At 41.1% G+C, this 21,596-nt stretch overlaps 1 protein-coding gene across 4 annotated transcripts in view; it reads right to left on the bottom strand.

The window, feature by feature from the left end:
• Positions 1-681: 681 nt before the first annotated feature.
• The window catches only part of znf536 (zinc finger protein 536), a 508,286-nt gene continuing 487,371 nt past the window's right edge, over positions 682-21,596 (bottom strand). For all 4 annotated transcript variants that reach the window (XM_063066964.1, XM_063066962.1, XM_063066965.1 and 1 more), the window contains one exon: positions 682-3,545. In XM_063066964.1, coding sequence (XP_062923034.1) covers positions 3,310-3,545 — 236 coding nt within the window. In that variant the 3' untranslated portion in view covers positions 682-3,309. The remainder of the gene's footprint in view (positions 3,546-21,596) is intronic.

Raw genomic sequence — 21,596 nt, 5'->3', positions numbered from 1 at the left:
TAAAAATATGAGTTGGGAACTGACTTGTTCTTCTTCCCTCCTACACACTATGGAATGAAAGTGCTGTCAGTCTCAGTGACAGTAATCTGTTTGCAATTCTCACCCTACTTGACCTGTTCAGAAGGGCTAAGCTGATTGAATGGCATTCCCAAAAGACATTCCTCTTTCTTCATTACAACAGAGGAAGAAGGGGAAAAGGCAGAGGGAAGAGGGTTTTAGTGTGAGTGAGATACGAAGTAGAAAGCCTCTGATTTGCTGGAATCCTCAAGAGTCATGCTGCATTTCTGTCTTTTTTACGCTGGCTTTCTCATGGTAGGTGTAAGCAAATGAGTTCTGCAGGCAGGAAGTTTTGGCTAGCCACTCCCATCTTTAAATTGAATTGAGGGAGCAGCATGATTTTTAGCCCACATCTCCATGTAAAGACAAACAAGGAAAACTGAGGCCATCTTTTAATGAATCCCATGAATTCAGAAATATACATCAAAAAATTAAGCTGAGTGAGTTTCAAGATGCCTACAACTTTAAAGAGTCATTAGGATTTGATTATTCTGTAGATGTTCTGAAAAAAGGTGAATTACTGAGGGAGGTATCATACTTCGACAAGAACTGAAGAGATGAGCTTTCAGACTACTGTTAACAAATAAGAAAAGGAAACCAGCTATTTCAGAGGTAGAGGTTTTATTGCGTAAAACACTGGATAAAATTGTACTGCTTCAAAGACATCTTGCTTCTAACAGCAGAAAGAAAACAGTCATCGCTGAAAAACAACTTTTATACTTCTATACCAGAATAAAGTTCTGTCAACTGATGTATAATAAATAATGACCAAGAATAAACTTTAAATACAAAGTCATCTACTTGTTACAAGCAAGGCAACAAAATCCTCTACTCTATTGATCTCAGATCTTCTCCAAGATAAGAACTCCTTCATTTAGGAATGTAGACAATATCATGACCAGTTTCACACACTACAGAAGTACAGAGAAATGTTGACATGTTTAGATTTGTGAAGCATGATGTTATTCAGAATCTGACAATGTATCACTGCTGCTGTCACTTGTTCATATTACAAGTTACAAATGTTCTGGAAAGGTCTACGTAAGAGAGAAAAAAAAGAGGGACAGTAGCACCTGACTAAATGGAATCAACGCACACGTCACAGAAAGGGAAATGTTTCCAGTGTCATAAACAGAATTATTGCCTGTCATCTGAAATGCTAAAAGACACAGAAGAATACTGAAAGATTTCAAAAGTGCAAGAATGGAATGTGTTTGCTAAGATACTGTAGGCGGCATACACACACACTCACACACACACTCTCATACACATATACACATGCACACGCGCACACACACGTGCGCATGCATGTGCACACACGCACGCGCACACACACATATACATACATATACACACACACTCTCACACACGAAAGCAAGCGACTGACACAGTCACCAAACACGGTAGTGCAGTTAATATCCTAAAGCTTACTACAGTCGTTCAGAAATGTTTAATAACATCTCGATCCCATATTGAGATCTTTAGAAACAGTTGCATTAAGTTTATCATCTGGGTTTAAGTAAGGCAGTGAGAACTATACTAAAAAACAATAAAACCAGCTTGCTATATGCCAGATAGGTCTTAGTTAGTGACCTCAATTACACTGTGTCTTCAATTGTTGACTTCCTAATAGCCAGCATATGCAAACCATACTTCTCTCTTAGCCTGAGATTTTATCTTTGTCTCAGGTTAGTACTAAGCTTTTATTTATTTACACAAATCATAGATTGCAGTTTCTGATTACTGTCAACTGCTTTAGGCAGAGCAGAAGTTTTAAGGCCCTGGGATATACTTTCTGCTCCCTGCAGCCCACTGGACTTCTTAAGTCAGACTTTTTTTTTCAGAAGACACTGACATTCGACTACCATGGGGAGATGAAGCACCACTTTTGCTTTTGATGAAGGAAGTGAGATTAGAAGGCTATAAGCTTACTTGATTTCCTTTCTCATGTTGACTTTGTTTTACCATAAACCTTCTCAAAAGTCATTTATCTAGAACGTCATAATCATATTGTTTGCCACAAGCTTTCATGTCCCTCAAAAGCTTTGTATATCACCGTGAAATTAAACTCTGCAGATTCCGAATTGTACAAAAGCTAAAATTCATAAAAATACACCACATTCCATTGTTTTTGTTTTACAAAAACAAGGGAGAAAGACCAAAAGCATTAATATTTCTTAATACATACAGAGCAGGAAATAATGAATGAATGGGCTTCTTCAACTTCTCCATTTAGTAGCTCTTCAGGAGAAAGCCCTGTTTTGTGTCTTTCACACTTACAAAAATTAACGAATTGTTGCTCCTGGGAATTTTATTCAAGTAAAAAGCTTGATAACCATTTGCTACAAACATACCACTTCCCACTAGTGCCCTCTACTGTCAGATTCAACAGTTTTCAGTGCTTAATGATATCCCAATCCCCATCCCTATCCCTCCCCTCATCTGTGATTTGATTATTGATAACCTACTTCTCCACAGAAGAAAAATCCTTTAAGTAAAGAAAAACAAATGTTTTTTTTCCCCTCAACACTGCAAACTGATAACGAAAAAATAAATGACGGACAAGTTTGCACTGTGTCTCATTCTCTTCATTTGATACGTTTGGCTATGCATCAGAAAAAAATGTGAAGATGTTTAATTCCAACCCACTTTAGTGTAGGTCACTACTGACCCTAGTTCATGGGGCATCTAAGATTTCTTCTATAGTGCAGTTGCGACACCACTTGCATTGATTTTTTCTGCAATGACAGCTCCAGTCAGACTGGCACCATGGCAGTCTACCAACACATCTCATTACTATGCTAAGCGAATGACAGCAGATGGTGTCATGTTATAAAGGTGTTTTCAACACTGAAAACACAGCCCCAGATCTTCAAGGCAATGCTAAATCATTCAGATGGTATCATTTTTCTGTTAAGAGCATTATTTTTGGACAGAGACCACTTTAAACTTCCAAATGTCCTGCTTTTAAGTAACTGATGACCTCCTCCCACCTTTTAGAACCACTTTATCCTCCCACCTGTGATGTTTTGAAGTACTTGTTGCTAGGTAACAGTTTGGCAGTCATTTGGGAGGACTGGATATCCACTTTGTTTGTTCTATACTGTGATCACAATTCTGGGGTATAATTTTTAAATAGTCCATAAGTTCTTTCCTTGGAATTCCACAAACACTTGCTCATTTCTGACTGCATATCAAAAAAAAAGCTCTGTAAAAATGTATATTGCGAGTATTTGTTTTTGTTCCACTGCATTACTCTTGGTCCTGACTGGTTTCCACCGGCAGTTCACAGGAGCTCCCCGGTTTCACAACACTTGCTTCCTCTGAAATCCCAGTAGCTTCCGTTTCAACTCTTGAGCGTTTGAACCTGCGATCTGGGTACTGGCTGTTGTCAAAAGGCATACGATGCACGCACAGAACATGAGTCTTCAGGTTCCCCTTCTGAGAGGCACTGTATGGGCAGTATCTGCACTGAAAAGGCCTGTGACCTAGAGTGCGGGGAGAGACAAGAGTCTGGTTATAGTTTTGTATCCCTTTGATCGGGAGAGACATGTCAAGCATAATATGACGTGGAGAACCACTTTAAACCCAGAAAGGTCTACAATTTTAAGTATGTTTAGAATAAAAACCATCATACATTTAACCAATGTTTGTTTTAACATCCTGCCTCTAAGGGAAAATAGCAATGTATCATACATGGGAGCAACCAAAACCACTCTAAAGGAATTTGAATAAGACCATCCGCTGGCAATGCATCACTTTTACTTCTGCGTACATGAAATAGCTATACGATAATATAGAAACATGGTCATAATAGAAAATAATATCTCCTTAGGCTTATGAAAGATATACATTGAACAAATAAAGTGAACCCCGGCATAGTACAGGTCTAGATTTTCACATTACGGTCGTTGTAGAAATTATACACATAAACACACACATACTGCTTTTAACTTACATTATTTATTTCGCACCCACGTATGTTTTAGTCAGATCTGTATTAATACCTGCTAAGCCACCAAAATAAATAGAGGTCTTACATATTATATTGAGATCTAACCCTGTGCTTTCAACAAGAGTTATGTGCAATGACAATATCCCTATTTTTATGATCTGCACTGCTTGAATTTAACCTTTTGTCTTCCTCATAAACAATATTCAGTAAAATCAATGGATTTGTAGCTAATGGGATCAATGTAAAAATAATATGAAGGTGAGGCCAGATCACGAGTGATGGCTATCAAAAATTACATTTACACGGCATACATTGTTGATACCCTGAGCACTGTCAGGTAGATAAAATTCTTAGCAGCACTTAAATGTAAATAGGGGCATTAACTGTGGCATATCATCTCTTTGTTAGTGAAAAATATAGCGCGGAAAATATAGCACATACACTTCAAAGCAAAATCATATATATTGAACAATGGACACATTAACAATATAAGACAGACTGTCCGATATTTGGAGAATGCCTTCATTTCTGCTTGAACACTCCAGATACAAGATGGGAACAAGCAACACCATTCTACCCATATATTTGTCACTGTCAGCATTCTCTGCTCGCAGCCTATTTTATGTCGATCATATTTTTTAATTGTGTAAACATTCTAAAACTCCTTTCTAACAAACTAAAGAAAGGAAAATAAATGCAAGTTAAGATTTTGAAGTTGCTTTCCTTTAATGTTAGGGGGATGTTGATCTGAGTGAAAGGCCCCCTTTGAAATACAAAGTAAAGTTGTCTTTCCATTGCATTATTCTATAAGAGGCTGTGCAAAATGAAAGGTGTCAGAGTTTGCTGTGTTTTTCCGTGGCCTGATCCTGAAGCCCGAGCTGAGAAATGACAGATGTCTGCAACCAGCTGCAATGAAGCATGGTAAAGTTTCAGTCTAATCCACTTACTCCACTGCAGTCATGTGAACCAAAACAAATGGGGAGCTCCTCACATTATACAAAACACTGCAGTCTACTGATACTCTCTAATCGTAACCTAGCTGATTCTCCATCCTTTCAAGATTCCAAAGGAAACCTTCGACAAATCTTTTGCCTTACGGGCCATTGCAAGGCACAACAGATTCCCACCCCTCTCCCTCATCCTTTCTGTACTATTACAGACAAAATATTACTTCTGCATAGCAAATTGTAAGAAGAACAGCAAGAAGAAAGCCAGCACCAGCTCGACTTTAGGCTTTGCAGAATCGGATTCACAAGATCTCCTGCCCAGGATTGTTGTGAAATTCCGTTCTCCTGCTGGCTAAGGAAAATCTCCATCGTAAATGTCATTAAGAACCAGCCGATCTTTTGTAAAAAGACTCCATAAAGCAATCGCCACTGGGCTTTGTTATTGCAATTCCCTCATTTTTTGTTGGTATCCACTGCACAATTTAAACAAAACAGCACTGGCTTTGTTAAGTCAATATTTTGATTATTTGCAGTGGAATTTGGGGGCGGTGCATTATCCCCAGTAATTTTTTTAAAAATATGCCCTGTTCTTCAGGAATTCAAGTTTCCCTCTTTTTACCCAAAATGCCCTGTGTGGTGACAAACAGAGCAGTGAAAGTGAATGAGCAAGTATCACTTCCTGAGCAGCGAGCCCCCCTCCACCCTGCGGCATGTAGAGCAGCGACCTTTTGAACCTTCCCTCCTCCAATCCTTGTAAGGGAAGACTGAGGACATGAAGTCATATGGTTCTTTGTGCCAAGAGTTCAAACAGCTGTGAAACACAGTGCTTCGGAACACATTCATAAAAAAAACAACGTACTGGATTTGGCCTGTGGCACAGCTGAGTAGGATTTTGTTCCTTCAGGCTAAAACAACAAGAGCAGACAGAAAGAAGTATTAAGATTTTCCCTAAAACTTACCGCAACAACCTTTTGTGAAACCACATGACTGCCCTCACACAATTTCCCCTGTGTCTTTCAGGCTACTTTTGGCAGGAAGTCAGAATTACTGTTATATAAATTCCATCTGATGCCAGCACTACCATCTGTGAGTAAAGGCTGCTTTACCTATGTTGGGCTGCAAAGCCGCTCTCTCCCAGAGATGAGCAAAAAAAAAATTGTGATTAATTTGCAGAATGCTTGTGATTTGCTCATATATTATTATAACTGCTCATCAGCACATGACAAATTCCCAGCACTCTGCAAAGAAACCCATTCAGCTTCAGCAGATTTTCACCAGCACCTGACAGACTGCAGACCCACTAATGACTTTCAGCTGCTTACAAACAGTAATTCTATCTTCAGGATAGCATGGAAAAACTATTGAAGAAAAAACGCAGCAGGGCTTAGTCCGTTTTATAGACTCAGCTACAGATCAAGCTGATTTAACTACTTAAGCACTGGAACAATTGACACACCTACATAAATGTTTGCTCCTTCACAACAATAAGTGGTAGTGGGGGGAGGGGAGGGGAGGAGAGGGAACTAGCAACCTCTCCTCCTGTTCAGCCTGTGAAAGATATACAACGGCAAAGCTAATATTGTCAGCAGACATCTTGGTCAGTGAACAATACATTTTTTGCATGATATTTTCATAAAAAATTAATTTCAGGACAACACCCTCCTGTGTCAGAAGTACCTACGAAGATGAAAATATTAGCATACGTTGCGCCATTTTCTTAAAAGAAATGGCCTTCAGTTAAAGGCACGACCCCCTATAGTGTAAGAATTCTTAAAACTGCATTGAAAAACAAGACTTCAGATACTGAAATACTCTAGCAATAAAACCGCACAGCTCCAAATGTTAAAATGCCTTGTTTGAACCGGTTACAAACTATTGCCAACCTCCTTTAAAAAGTGTTATTGCACAAATTAAGCATTAAATGACAGATCTAATTTTAGCCTTTTCAAACTGACGAAATGAATTTTTGCTTGATTGTTTGTAGCTGTTTAACTTTATCTTCCTTCATGCGAGATATAAACCTTGACACATTGCACTGAATGGACCTTTTGTAATTGAACTGATTGATTGTGAGAACTTAGCTCACTGTGTTTTCACTCAACATTATATGCTGTTCTAAAGAAGAAAAGCTGTAATCATTTTTAAACCGAATCTTCATTAGATTCCATATTTTATTTATACTTGTAACCACTACATCATGCACATCCATTCAGTCAGTGAAAATTCTGCTATAAGAAATCAGTAGCAGCTTTGTGGACCCTGTGGATTCAATACATATAGCGTAGCGATCTTGAAGCTGAAGGGCTTATTTGTCCACTTTAATTGAAATCACTCCATTCTCGAAAGTCAGTGGAGGACTTTGGGGGTGGGGGGGACTTAGAGGGGAGGCTGGGAGAGGCCACACCAAATAAGTTCCATTAATCAAAAAGCAGAGTCTAATGTAACTAATATTTTACAATTAGAGGAGACAAGATGGAGCTAAAAGCCATCTATCTCTCTTACACCACATGATCATCGATTCATAATCAGAAGATTGAGAGTCACAAAAAGATGCATTTACAGAAGGGGGGGTTTGCTGGTCTGTGCACAAGATAATGAACAGGATGAGAAACAGCAGCTCTGAAGGCTGAGTAAAGATGACACAGTGCTTCAATGGTGACAGATGACACGGAGATGAGTACAGATACCTGACAGACAGCGAGTGATGACTGCAGTCCTTTCCCACCATTATGATCCTCAATTATCTCAGTAGGGCAAAAACAGAGGCTCAGCCGTCATTGCACTCACAGGCAGGAGGAAAATGCAATTGTGCCAGGCTGCTTATAATAAACACTTTTTCACAATTTTATCAGTGCTATATTGGGTCTGTAGTTTGAATGTCAGTATTCATGATCGGTGCCAAGTAAAGTGGGTGCAGTCCTCTGTATCCCTGCTCCAGCACACGGCTCGACTGCAGATAGGGCTGTCGTGCTTTTTCCTAACAGTGCCATCTGCAGGAGTAAAAGCTGCCGCACTTCATTTTTTACAGATTACGTTTTCTGCTTAGAGTCACAGGCGGCCTTTCTTTGAGCAATTATAAGGCAGGAGAGGAAAGAGTTTGCTCAGCTTCGAAGAACACGAATGAGGGAGAGTTTATTGCTCTTTCCTCTCCCTCGAGTGTCCCTCCCACACAGGCTAAAGCAAAAGGCTTTAAAAAGTAGGGGTGGTAGCACTTAACCTCCCATCATTTTCCTTGATGAGGTTCCCAAGCCTTTGTCCTCAGCAAAATATAAAGAACAAAACCATGAGCTGCCAAGGATGAGCAGTTAGGATTTTTGGCAATTAAAGAGTAGTACTCCATATAGTGATTCAGCTAACGCATCGGCTGGGATTTCGATTCTACCCCCTCCACCCTCAAACAACCCGCTAACCCCATACCAGCCAGCTCTCTTCCTTCTCAGCCCAGATATTTGTAAATCTGAGAAGTTATCCAAAATCTGCCACCTTCCGTGCTGCTATCATTTCAGGGCAGTGTATACCGCCAACAGGAAATTACACATTTTGGCATACTTACTGTGATACAGTAGTCCATGGGGTATGATCAAACTAAATTTCACAGAAGTGTGAAGGAGATATTAAAGTAGATTAAAAGAGATAGATTTTATGAGAACTGGTAAAAGGAGCTGGAGCTCAGGAGGCAGAGAGGAATGGGAAGTAAGGGCATATTAGAGCTTCTGATCAAGGCAGCCTCTGTTGACGCATGATGGTGAATTAGAAGAATTCACCAAGGGCTGGCGGGCAGGCGGAGGGGCTGACGAGATGGATTAAAAAATGAGGATGAAAATTTGAGAATGAAGGCATTTCTTAGTCAGGACCATGACTAGTATACAGGTGATGGCTGGACAGGACGTGGTGCTGGTTAGGTCACATTAGATTTCAATAGAATTGAAGTTTAGAATGGCTGGAAGACTGACCAGAAGTGATTTAGGATCTTCAAGCTGGAAACAACAAAAGCTTCAGTAAGGCCCTTTCTTAAGACAAGTGGAGGCTTTCTTCATATTCTGATGTCACATCCTAATGATCATTTTAACACCACAATGCAGCAGTAACGCACGATGAAAGAGGTACTGTACATCATCACCCACAGCCTGAGCAGCAGAAACATAGTGGGAGGAGTTCAATAGCCAGAACAGTTGCTTTTAACAACTGCTCTAGAGGAAATAGGGATTTCCCTTCCCACTCAGTGGGTAAATTGTCCTGCTGAAACAACCTATCCAATCCCTAATCACCATTAGGTCCCCATCATTTTCACGGGTCCCTCTGCCCCCAAGTTGCCTGTTCTTTGGTTTGTTTGTAGATGTTAGCTTGCAGCATGAAATCAGGTGGGACGTCTGGAACTATTAACACTGAGCTCCATGAGCAACACACTTTACGACGTTTCCTTGCACCCCGTCTGTAACTCTCTGCCCCACTCCTCCTCTAAATCCAAGACCACTGAAAAAGTAAAGGTGCTTCCTTTCAGGGGCACAGTGTTATTAAGCACTGGGCCATCCAGAGTGTCATTGCTGCATGTCAAAGACTTTGCACATTGTGGGCTTTGGCTTCCTATGGAGAAATATGCAGTATCTTAAAATCTGCAGCTGCATGTGAGATCAGGATATGCAATCTACCAGTTTCAATATATTTGCAGGTAGATATTTTGTGAAAGACATACATATGCATTGACTTCATTTCCATTTTTGGGTATTTGTCACAAGAAGCGTTAACCATTGGAAGTTCACCCACTTTGGATTCTTCAATGATTCGTACATCTCAAAATATTGCACAGATCAATAACTATTTAATATCAATGCCTTTCTCTCAAATTGTGAGATCTACATTTACCCAGTAATTTTATGAAGGTTTTTCTGTGAGTCTTTTTTAACACTATTAGTATCAGGCACTATGCTTGCTGATGGAAGCTGACACTAATGGAGTTAAAAAGACATTATTTTATGTCAGGATACAAATGTAATGCGATGGAGCATGCCCTCAGATTCATCCATGGGTGATGGATGCCCTATACACTGCGCTAATATACAAAAATACATAATAAAACATTTGCAACACATTTGAGATAATTTTAGACTGACTTGAGATCAGGGAGTGTTGTCATAGCGTCTCACTGTGTGAAGGCAGACTGGTTTATAAATGGTCTTTAGGGCCACCTTGTGGGAGTAAAAGAAATGCCAGCTATTATACTGTTGAAAACGACTGAATAATTGAGAAGGGAGACAAGTTCACCCAGGGGTCAGCATCTGTAGGGTTAATACTGTTTACACAGTTGGAATAAGGTCCATCACATGCCTGGTACTGAATGTATATAATTTTCGGCTTAAATATTTAAGATTCGTCAAATGTGCCCCATTCTGTAGCCACATGACACACAAAGAACTCAGCAGTTTAGAAAGGCCATTATTAATCTACTTAAAATGATGCATCCAATTAATTAGGATTAAGAAGACAAAAAGCAAAGCAGGTGTTAAGACATGAGTCTGTCAGTCTACTGAAAGAACGACGGTAAAACAAAAGGTAAGATCTGGACAAAGAACACACATAATAAAATTTACAGCAAAATCATGAAAGGGAGAAAATAGATGCAACTAAAAAAATGAAGTTAAACTAAATGAAAGGGAAGTTCTCAGAGCCAGGCACTAGGAAAACACATCAGGTGAGGTATCACAAGCTTCTAAATATCATAAGCGAGTTTAGTTGTTTTTATCTTCTAATAAAACGAGTCTAATTGGAACTTTGAAGGGGGAAAGAGTAAAACAGCCAACAATACTCATTCTTTCAACTTTAACAGAATGAAAGATTACTGGAAAAAATGTTTTGAATCGTTTCATCAATTCTTCCCCAGATGCTTTGATATATAGTCCACAGCCCACATCCATGCCATTTATTTAATATAACCTTGTAAAATGGCATTACCCACACAGCCCAGCACTGCACCACTCCCTACTACTAAATTTACTGTCTCAGATTACTCAGACAACCAAGTTGGGTGATCACAAAATTCCTCACTTGCAACCAGAGTGCTGTGAATGACCAGATCCCTCTGGAGATGTAGTTATAACTGAACAGAAGTTCCAGCCATTGTCACCTGGAGATTTCTGCTGGAACTGTGAATGCCAGGTTAAGGCAGACAATAACTTGAGGTTGAAAGTCATCTTCTGGGCTGAAGTGCCAGGTAGCAACTTACAGCTGTGGAACCATACGTCATTGAAGTGGAAAAGAGAAAACTGTTATGGGGATTGAATAAAAACTTTGTGCATCTTGGTGATTAATAATGATAACGGGGTACACAACCATTTAGAATCCCTATTAAGTTTGTGCACAGTTTTTTTGTAACATGGGGTTTGTGCATACTTAGGCTTCAAATATTACTTTCCTTTATGCCAGGAATGAAAGTTTCACTAAATTAATTTAGAGAATATCAGATAACTGGAAGGGAGATGCTTATAATAGATTTTATATATGAATCCTCTGCTTCAGTGTGCATTTTTGCCATTTAAGGTGAACAACATTTTCGAGGGAGTACATTTTGTTCAAAGTGAACTAGCTTTTTATATTATAATATTGCAATAAATTTCACTGACTTTAAAATAAAAAATCAGTGTCATTCAATAAAGATGTCCTCCCTGCTCTGGGCTGTATGGCTGATATTAATTATGGGAACATCCAGAGAGGTTTCATTGTATACAGAGGAGGCATAACTCCAAACTAGCCTGAAGTCACTTTGGAATATTCTAGTCCCAAGATACCACAAAACAGACTAGGAATGCAGAACTCTCAGCTTGTAGTTAATTTCCTGGGGTCAGGTAGCTTTGAAGCAGCCTTCATACTGTCTGTAATTGATGCCACCAAGGCTGGGAAACCCATAAGTAAAACTGCACAGTCACAACAAAAATTACTTTAGAAAGGGAATCCCATCCTGCATAAAAAAGAGCAATGGTTTGAGACCATTTGTCCTCTTTCCTCTGCTTAAATTTAAACCAGTTCTTAGTTATAAAGACAAGTTTGATATTGGAAATAAATAAATAAATAAGTACAAGTTATATTACGTAAGGTTTTAGCACATACTGTACTGATATCCAACACTATGTATCATTACCTACAGTAAAAATTCTAATAAGCGTATTAAAGATGGCACATATGGAGATCTTTTCAAAATTGGCTTTTTTTCCAACAATAACTTTTCTCCAAAAAAATATTGCATTGGACAGAGTCCAGAAGAGGTTCATGAGGATGATTCCAGGAATGAAGGGGTTTGGCAGCTTTGGGCCTGTACTCACTGGAATTTAGAAGAATGCGGGGTGATCTCATTGAAACTTACCAGATGTTGAAAGGACTAGATAGGGTGGATGTGGAGAGGATATTGCCTATGGTGGGGGTATCCAGAACTAGAGGGCACAGCCTCAAAATTGAGGGGCAGGCGCGACCTTTTAGAACAGAGGTAAGGAGGATTTTTTTTTTAGCCACAGTGTAATGAATCTATGGAATGCTCTGTCACAGACAGCTGTGGAGGCTAAGTCCATGGGTATATGTAATGTGGAAGTTGATTGTTTCCTGATCGGTCAGGGCATCAAAGAATATGGTGAGAAGGCAGGTGTAAGGAGTTGTGTGGGATCTACGATCAGCCATGATGGAATGGCAAAGCAGACTCAATGGGCTGAATGGCCTAATTCTGCTCCTATGTCTTATACTTTATACTTTATTGTCGCCAAACAATTGATACTAGAACGTACAATCATCATAGCGATATTTGATTCTGCACTTCCCGCTCCCTGGATTACAAATCGATAGTAAATATTAAAAATTTAAATTATAAATCATAAATAGAAAATAGAAAAATGGAAGGTAAGGTAGTGCAAAAAATCTGAGATGCAGGTCCGGATATTTGGAAGGTACGGCCCAGATCCGGGTCATGACCCGTTCAGCAGTCTTATCACAGTTGAAAAGAAGCTGTTCCCAAATCTGGCCGTATGAGTCTTCAAGCTCCTGAGCCTTCTCCCGGAGGGAAGAGGGACGAAAAGTGTGTTGGCTGGGTGGGTCGTGTCCTTGATTATCCTGGCAGCACTGCTCCGACAGCTTGCGGCATAAAGTGAGTCCAAGGACAGAAGATTGGTTTGTGTGATGTGCTGCGCCGTGTTCATGATCTTCTGCAGCTTCTTCCGGACTTGGACAGGACAACTTCCATACCAGGTTGTGATGCACCCGAGAACAATGCTTTCTACGGTGCATCTATAAAAATTCGTGAGGGTTTTAGAGGACAGGCCAAATTTCTTTAGTTTTCTCAGGAACTAAAGGCACTGGTGGGCCTTCTTGGCAGTGGACTCTGCTTGGTAGGACCAAGTCAGGTCATTTGTGATATTGACCCCGAAGAACTTAAAGCTTTTGACCTGTTCCACTTGCGCACCACTAATATAAATTGGGTCGTGCGGTCCACTACTCCTTCTGAAGTCAACAACCAATTCCTTCGTCTTGCTGACATTGAGGGATAGGTTATTGTCTTCACACCATGCCACCAGGTTCTTAATTTCCTCTCTGTACTCAAACTCATCATTATCATTATGGTCTTATGGTAACACTCAGTTTGTGTTGGTTTTGTAAGTTTTCTCTATTTTGGCATCTTTCCTCCATTAAGATATGGTACTGAAGGATTTTCATTGCATGGTGAGAAGGAATAAAAGTAATGGAATAAAAATTGCTAACAATTTAGACAAAATTCGGTTCCTAAAACAATAAGACGTAGGAGCAAAATTAGGCCATTTGGCCGTTAATTCTTCTACACCATTTTATCATGGCTGATTTATTATCTCTCTTAACCCCATGCCCTAACTAACGAAGAACCTATCAAACTCTGTTTTAAACATTCTCAGTGACTCGCCCACCACAGCTGCTCATGGCAATGAATTCCTCAGATTCACTACAATCTGGCAAACAAAATTCCTCCTGATCTCTGCTCTAAATGGACGTTCCTCTATTCAGAGGCTGTACCTTTTGGTTTTAGACTCCCCCACAATAGGAAACATTCTCTCTACATCCTGTCTTCCTAGTCATTTCAATATTCGATAGATTTCAAAGAGACTGCCCCTAATTCTTCCAAATCCTTGTAAATACAGGCCCAGAGCCATCACATGCTCCTTCATTAACCCTTTCATTCTCAGAATCATTCTCATGAACCTCCTCTGGACCATCCCCAATGCCAGCACATCTTTTCTTAGATAAGAGACCCAAAACTGTTCACAGTACTCTGAGTATGGTCTAACCAATACCTTATAAAGTCTCAGCATTACACTCTTGATTTTATATTCTAGTCCTCTTGAACTGAATGTCAGCATTGCATTTGCCATCCTTACACTGACTCAGCTTGCAAGTTAACCTTTAGGGAATCCTGCACAAGGACTTTAAAGTCCCTATACACCTCTGATTTTTGAGTTTTTCTCCCCATTTAGAAAATAGTCTATGTCTTTATTCCTTCTACCGAAGTGCATGAACATACACCTCCCTACACTATATTCCATCTGATACTTCTTTGCTCATTCTCCTAATCTGTTCAACTCCTGCTTCGTTATCATTATCTGCCCCTCCACCTATCTTTCTATCGCCTGCAAACTTAGCCACAATCCCATCAAATTCCATCATCTAAATCACTAACATATAACGTGAAAGGATGCAATCCCCACGCCGACCCCTGTGGAACACCACTAGTCAACGGCAGCCTATCAGAATAGGCCTCCTTTATTCTGATCCTTTGCCTTTTGCCTGACAGCCAGTCTCCAATCCATGCTAATATTTTTCCTGTAATACCATAGGATTTCATCTTGTTAAGCAGTTTCACGTGGGGCATCTTGTCAAAGGCTTTCTGAAAATCCGAGTAAAGAAACGCCACTAATTCTCCTTTCTTTATCCTGCTTCAAATAATTCCAACAGGTTTGTCAGGCAAGATTTCACCTTAAGGAAACCATGCTGACTTTGGCCCATGTTATCATCTGCCTCCAAGTACCCCAAAAACCTTATCTTTAATAATGGACTCCAATATCTTGCCAACTATTGAAATCAGCAAGCACAAATTTTTCTCAGTGATTGTTCAGAACATTGTGTATGTTTTTTTTTCAAATCTGCTACATATCCACCTTTCCCCTATGCTTTCTGTAAGTCAAAACTCACTTGCCTACTTTCTTTCACAGTTATGAGAAGAGTCTTCAAACTGAAATATCAACTCTGTTGTTCTTTACACAGATACTGCCTGACCTGCTGAGTGTGTCCAGTATTTTCTGTTTTCACTTCAGATTTTCAGCACCAACAGTTTTTGTTTTCATGTTCATTTTTGTTTTTACACAGGTTTGAGTTTGCTACAAAAGAATTCCCAACCTGGGGCCCACAGACCCCTCGGTTAATGGGAGGGATCCATGTATAAAAAAGTTGGGAGCCCCTGATTTAAAGGCGCCTGCATTTGTGTGAAATAATACATTTTTACTGAGGTTAAACATTGGAAGGAAAGGGCAAGTAAGCTGATTGCAAGACTGTACAATAAGTGGGATAGTAAACTTTTAAGTAACTCATTGCACAGTAACCGAATGGTTTATCCTTAAATGCTCCATCTTTGCCCCCCTCAAAAGTAATCTGTGGCCTGGAATTTTAAACAGGATTCTTCGGGGCATGGCAAGAGCATGGATAGAGACATTCAGAATAAGGGTAATTATAGTCCATTTGGTCCTTCATGCCTGCTCCCTCACTCAACATGTTCATGGCTTGTCATCCACTTCAGTACCCTGTTTGTTGTTTCTTTGCATAAACCCTTCATCCCTTTAGCATACAGATATAATGTTCCAATCACTGCATGTTGTCTTATTCCATGATTTAAATCATATTTGAGAAATATAACAGAAGCAGAGGAGCAAAAGTATAACAAGTATGTTATAGTAAGTTGCAGGAAGCAAATTAACCTATTGAGATATTAGTCTCATTTTCTGAAATTAGAATAGGAGTCAAAAACAAAGGTTTGTAAATCTGTTTGACAGTTTACCCTTTTTATATTTTTAAATTTATAAAAATCAAGAAATTCCTAGGCATGACATTTAACTTTAGAATGTAAATAAAAGAAAAAGAAAATCCCACTAATATTGAAATGGGCACTGGGAAATGTAGGTGATAAAAATTACAGAGGATGTGGAGAGTCTGCAGAGGGATATAGATGGGTTAAGTGAGTGGGCCAAGGTCTGGCAGATGGAATACAACGTTGGTAAATGTGAGATCATCCACTTTGTAAGGAATCATAGAAAAGCAGTTTATTATTTAAATGGTGAAAGATTGTAGCATGCTATTGTGCAGAGGGACTTGGGAGTGCTTGTGCATGAATCGCAAAAAGTTGGTTTGCAGGTACAACAGGCTATTAAGAAGGCAAATGGAATGTTGGCCTTCATTGCTAGAGGGATTGAATTCAAGAGCAGGGAGGTCATGCTGCAACTATACGGGGTAATGGTGAGGCTACACCTGGAGTACTGTGTGCAGTTCTGGTCTCCATACTTGAGGAAGGTTATATTGGCTTTGGAGGCAGTGCCGAGGAGGTTCACCAGGTTGATTCCATAGTCATAGTCATAGTCATACTTTATTGATCCCGGGGGAAATTGGTTTTCGTTACAGTTGCATCATAAATAATAAATAGTAATAAAACCATAAATAGTTAAATAGTAATATGTAAATTATGCCAGGAAATAAGTCCAGGACCAGCCTATTGGCTCAGGGTGTCTGACCCTCCAAGGGAGGAGTTGTAAAGTTTGATGGCCACAGGCAGGAATGACTTCCTATGACGCTCTGTGCTGCATCTTGGTGGAATGAGTCTCTGGCTGAATGTACTCCTGTGCCCAACCAGTACATTATGTAGTGGATGGGAGACATTGTCCAAGATGGCACGCAACTTGGACAGCAGCCTCTTTTCAGACACCACCGTCAGAGAGTCCAGTTCCATCCCCACAATATCACTGGCCTTATGAATGAGTTTGTTGATTCTGTTGGTGTCTGCTACCCTCAGCCTGCTGCCCCAGCACACTACAGCAAACATGATAGCACTGGCCACCACAGACTCGTAGAACATCCTCAGCATCGTCCGGCAGATGTTAATGGACCTCAGTCTCCTCAGGAAATAGAGACGGCTCTGACCCTTCTTGTAGACAGCCTCAGTGTTCTTTGACCAGTCCAGTTTATTGTCAATTCGTATCCCCAGGTATTTGTAATCCTCCACCATGTGCACACTGACCCCCTGGATGGAAATAAGGGTCACTGGTACCTTAGCTCTCCTCAGGTCTACCACCAGCTCCTTAGTCTTTTTCGCATTAAGCTGCAGATAGTTCGGCTCACACCATGTGACAAAGTTTCCTACTGTAGCCCTGTACTCAGCCTCATCTCCCTTGCTGATGCATCCAGCTATGGCAGAGTCATCAGAAAACTTCTGAAGATGACAAGAATCTGTGCAGTAGTTGAAGTCCGAGGTGTAAATGGTAATGAGACAGGGAGACAAGACAGTCCCCTGTGGAGCCCCAGTGCTGCTGATCACTCTGTCGGACACACAGTGTTGCAAGCACACGTACTGTGGTCTGCCAGTCAGGTAATCAAGAATCCATGACACCAGGAAAGCATCCACCTGCATCGCTGTCAGCTTCTCCCCCAGCAGAGCAGGGCAGATGGTGTTGAATGCACTGGAGAAGTCAAAAAACATGACTCTCACAGTGCTCGCTGGCTTGTCCAGGTGGGCGTAGACACGGTTCAGCAGGTAGACGATGGCATCCTCAACTCCTAGTCGGGGCTGGTAGGCGAACTGGAGGGGATCTAAGTGTGGCCTGACCATAGGCCGGAGCAGCTCCAGAACAAGTCTCTCCAGGGTCTTCATGATGTGGGAGGTCAATGCCACCGGTCCAGGGATGAAGGGGTTAACCTATGAGGCGAGATTGAGTCACCTAGGACTATATTCTCTGGAGTTCAGAAGAATGAGAGGGAATCTTATAGAAACATACAACATTTTGAAAGGGATATATAAGATAGAAATAGGAAAGTTGTTTCCATTGGTAGGTGAGACTAGAACTAGGGGACATAGCCTCAAGCTTCAGGGGAGAAGATTTAGGACGGAGATGAGGAGAAATTGTTTTTCCCAGAGAGTGGTGAATCTGTGGAATTCTCTGCCCAGGGAAGCAGTTGAGGTTTCTTCACTAAATATATTTAAGTAACAGTTAGATTGGTTTTTACATAGTAATGGAATTAAGGGTTATGGGGAAAAGGCAGGTAAATGGAGCTGAGTTTATGGACAGATCAGCCGTGATCTTATTGAATAGCGGGGCAGGCTCTGTGGGCCAGATGGCCTACTCCTGCTCCTATTTCTTATATTCTTATGTTATTAAGTAAAGATTCACAACCAAAATTTGGGCAGATAGCATGATTTGTGACTGTATCCTCACTGATTGTATACAGAAAGAGGTTTCCGGTATTATCAGTTATAATGGTGTATCAGTTAAAAATGTATTTTTTCATTCAGATAAAAATTCTACCAAGGACTTCCTTAGTTAACACTCATCTGAACAAATGAGGCCAGCAGGTTCATATAAGTAATTAAAATCTGCTGCTGGGAATTATAGATTTTATGGAGAACAAGTTACAAACAACAATCATTGATTGCATTAACAGACTATGATATTCCTTGTTTATAATTGTAAAGGTTAGCACGCTTTATAGTACTAGCGACCCAGGTTTATTTCCCACCACTGTCTGTAAGGATTTAGTACGTTCTGTCCATGATTGCATGGGTTTCCTCTGGCATTCTGATTTCCTTCTACAGTCCAAAGACGTACTGGTTGGTAGATTAATTGGTCATTATAAATGGTTCTGTGATTAGGCGAGGGTTAAACCCAGGGTTGCTGGGTGGCAAGGCTCAAATGGCTGAAAAGGCCCATTCCGTACTGTATTTCAATAAATAAAAGAATGCAAATTGCCATCTTTTGGGTAAAGCACATTATACTGAAACTTTGCTAAAGATCTTTAGATAATGCAATTTAAGCAAACTCCACCAAACAAGTAGATATCTATGTTATTACATTGTAATTTCTGACGCTATTATCAGATGTTTGATGTACTTTGTTAAATTAAGTCTGGTATTTTTCAAATAAAATTGCTGTTAAATAATCTGGTTTCAGGTATGTGCTCATAATAAGTAGCTAGAGTTGCATATGTTCTAACAGGTCTTACGTAAAAATGCAACAAGTCACAACAGAAGCTGGCAGCTAAACACAGTTATAAGTCGTGCTGGTTTCCATATACACCTGTTGGTTTTGCATTCTGTGAACATATCGATGTAGTATTTATAAACTGTTTCCTATGTGTAATCACACAATATTCTTTTGCAAAATCTCATTGAACACCACAGCTGCATTCTAGTACCATAGTTAATAAACGCTGGCAATCCAGTTCCTTTGCAAAGATGTTCTTTCTCAACCTGTGTTTACCTATGCTGCACTTTACTACACGCATGCTTAGCCTATTTATACTATAATATTTTGGTTCATGTGCTAACTGAGATACATGTTGTCAGGCATGCCAAGGTTCGAACATTGCTTCATTTGGTTGTACATGTGTACAGTCATATGAAAACAAACTTGAACTTGACCTGGAGATAGTAGTTGAGTAGTTAAAGAAATAGACCTAAACAGCAGGAATTCTGTAGATGCTGGAAATTCAAGCAACACACATCAAAGTTGCTGGTGAACGCAGCAGGCCAAGCAGCATCTGTAGGAAGAGGTGCAGTCGACGTTTCAGGCCGAGACCCTTCGTCAGGACTAACTGAAGGAAGAGTGAGTAAGGGATTTGGAAGTTGGAGGGGGAAGGGGAGATCCAAAATGATAGGAGAAGACAGGAGGGGGAGGGATAGAGCCGAGAGCTGGACAGGTGATAGGCAAAAGGGGATACAAGAGGATCATCGGACAGGAGGTCCGGGAAGAAAGACAAGGAGTGGGGGGGACCCGGAGGATGGGCAAGAGGTATATTCAGAGGGACAGAGGGAAAAAAAGGAGAGTGAGAGAAAGAATGTGTGCATAAAAATGAGTAACAGATGGGGTACGAGGGGGAGGTGGGGCCTTAGCGGAAGTTAGAGAAGTCAATGTTCATGCCATCAGGTTGGAGGCTACCCATACGGAATATAAGGTGTTGTTCCTCCAACCTGAGCGTGGCTTCATCCTTACAGTAGAGGAGGCCGTGGATGGACATGTCAGAATGGGAATGGGATGTGGAATTAAAATGTGTGGCCACTGGGAGATCCTGCTTTCTCTGGCGGACAGAGCGTAGTTGTTCAGCAAAGCGGTCTCCCAGTCTGCGTCGGGTCTCGCCAATATATAAAAGGCCACATCGGGAGCACCGGACGCAGTATATCACCCCAGTCGACTCACAGGTGAAGTGTTGCCTCACCTGGAAGGACTGTTTGGGGCCCTGAATGGTGGTAAGGGAGGAAGTGTAAGGGCATGTGTAGCACTTGTTCCGCTTACACGGATAAGTGCCAGGAGGGAGATCAGTGGGGAGGGATGGGGGGGACAAATGGACAAGGGAGTTGTGTAGGGAGCGATCCCTCCCCCCCCCTGCATTCCGCAGGGACCGCTCCCTACACAACTCCCTTGTCCATTTGTCCCCCCCATCCCTCCCCACTGATCTCCCTCCTGGCACTTATCCGTGTAAGCGGAACAAGTGCTACACATGCCCTTACACTTCCTCCCTTACCACCATTCAGGGCCCCAAACAGTCCTTCCAGGTGAGGCAACACTTCACCTGTGAGTCGACTGGGGTGATATACTGCGTCCGGTGCTCCTGATGTGGCCTTTTATATATTGGCGAGACCCGACGCAGACTGGGAGACCGCTTTGCTGAACAACTACGCTCTGTCCGCCAGAGAAAGCAGGATCTCCCAGTGGCCACACATTTTAATTCCACATCCCATTCCCATTCTGACATGTCCATCCACGGCCTCCTCTACTGTAAAGATGAAGCCACGCTCAGGTTGGAGGAACAACACCTTATATTCCGTCTGGGTAGCCTCCAACCTGATGGCATGAACATCGACTTCTCTAACTTCCGCTAATGCCCCACCTCCCCCTTGTACCCCATCTGTTACTCATTTTTATGCACACATTCTTTCTCTCACTCTCCTTTGTCCCTCTGAATATACCTCTTGCCCATCCTCTGGGTACCCCCCCCCTTGTCTTTCTTCCCGGACCTCCTGTCCGATGATCCTCTCGTATCCCCTTTTGCCTATCACCTGTCCAGCTCTTGGCTCTATCCCTCCCCGTCCTGTCTTCTCCTATCATTTTGGATCTCCCCCTCCCCCTCCAACTTTCAAATCCCTTACTCACTCTTCCTTCAGTTAGTCCTGACGAAGGGTCTCGGCCTGAAACGTCGACTGCACCTCTTCCTACAGATGCTGCTTGGCCTGCTGCATTCACCAGCAACTTTGATGTGTGTTGCTCAAAGAAATAGACCTGCTACTTTCACCAAGGGTTTTGCTTTATTGTCAGATATTCCTGGCATTTTAATCAGCTCTGAACTCAACTTTGAACACAAGAGATTCTGCCGATACTGGAAATCTC

Source organism: Mobula hypostoma, chromosome 14, assembly GCF_963921235.1.
Source record: "Mobula hypostoma chromosome 14, sMobHyp1.1, whole genome shotgun sequence".
Classification (NCBI taxonomy): domain Eukaryota; kingdom Metazoa; phylum Chordata; class Chondrichthyes; order Myliobatiformes; family Myliobatidae; genus Mobula; species Mobula hypostoma.
Note: the sequence above shows the minus strand (reverse complement) of the source record. Positions and strands in the feature narration are given on the sequence as shown.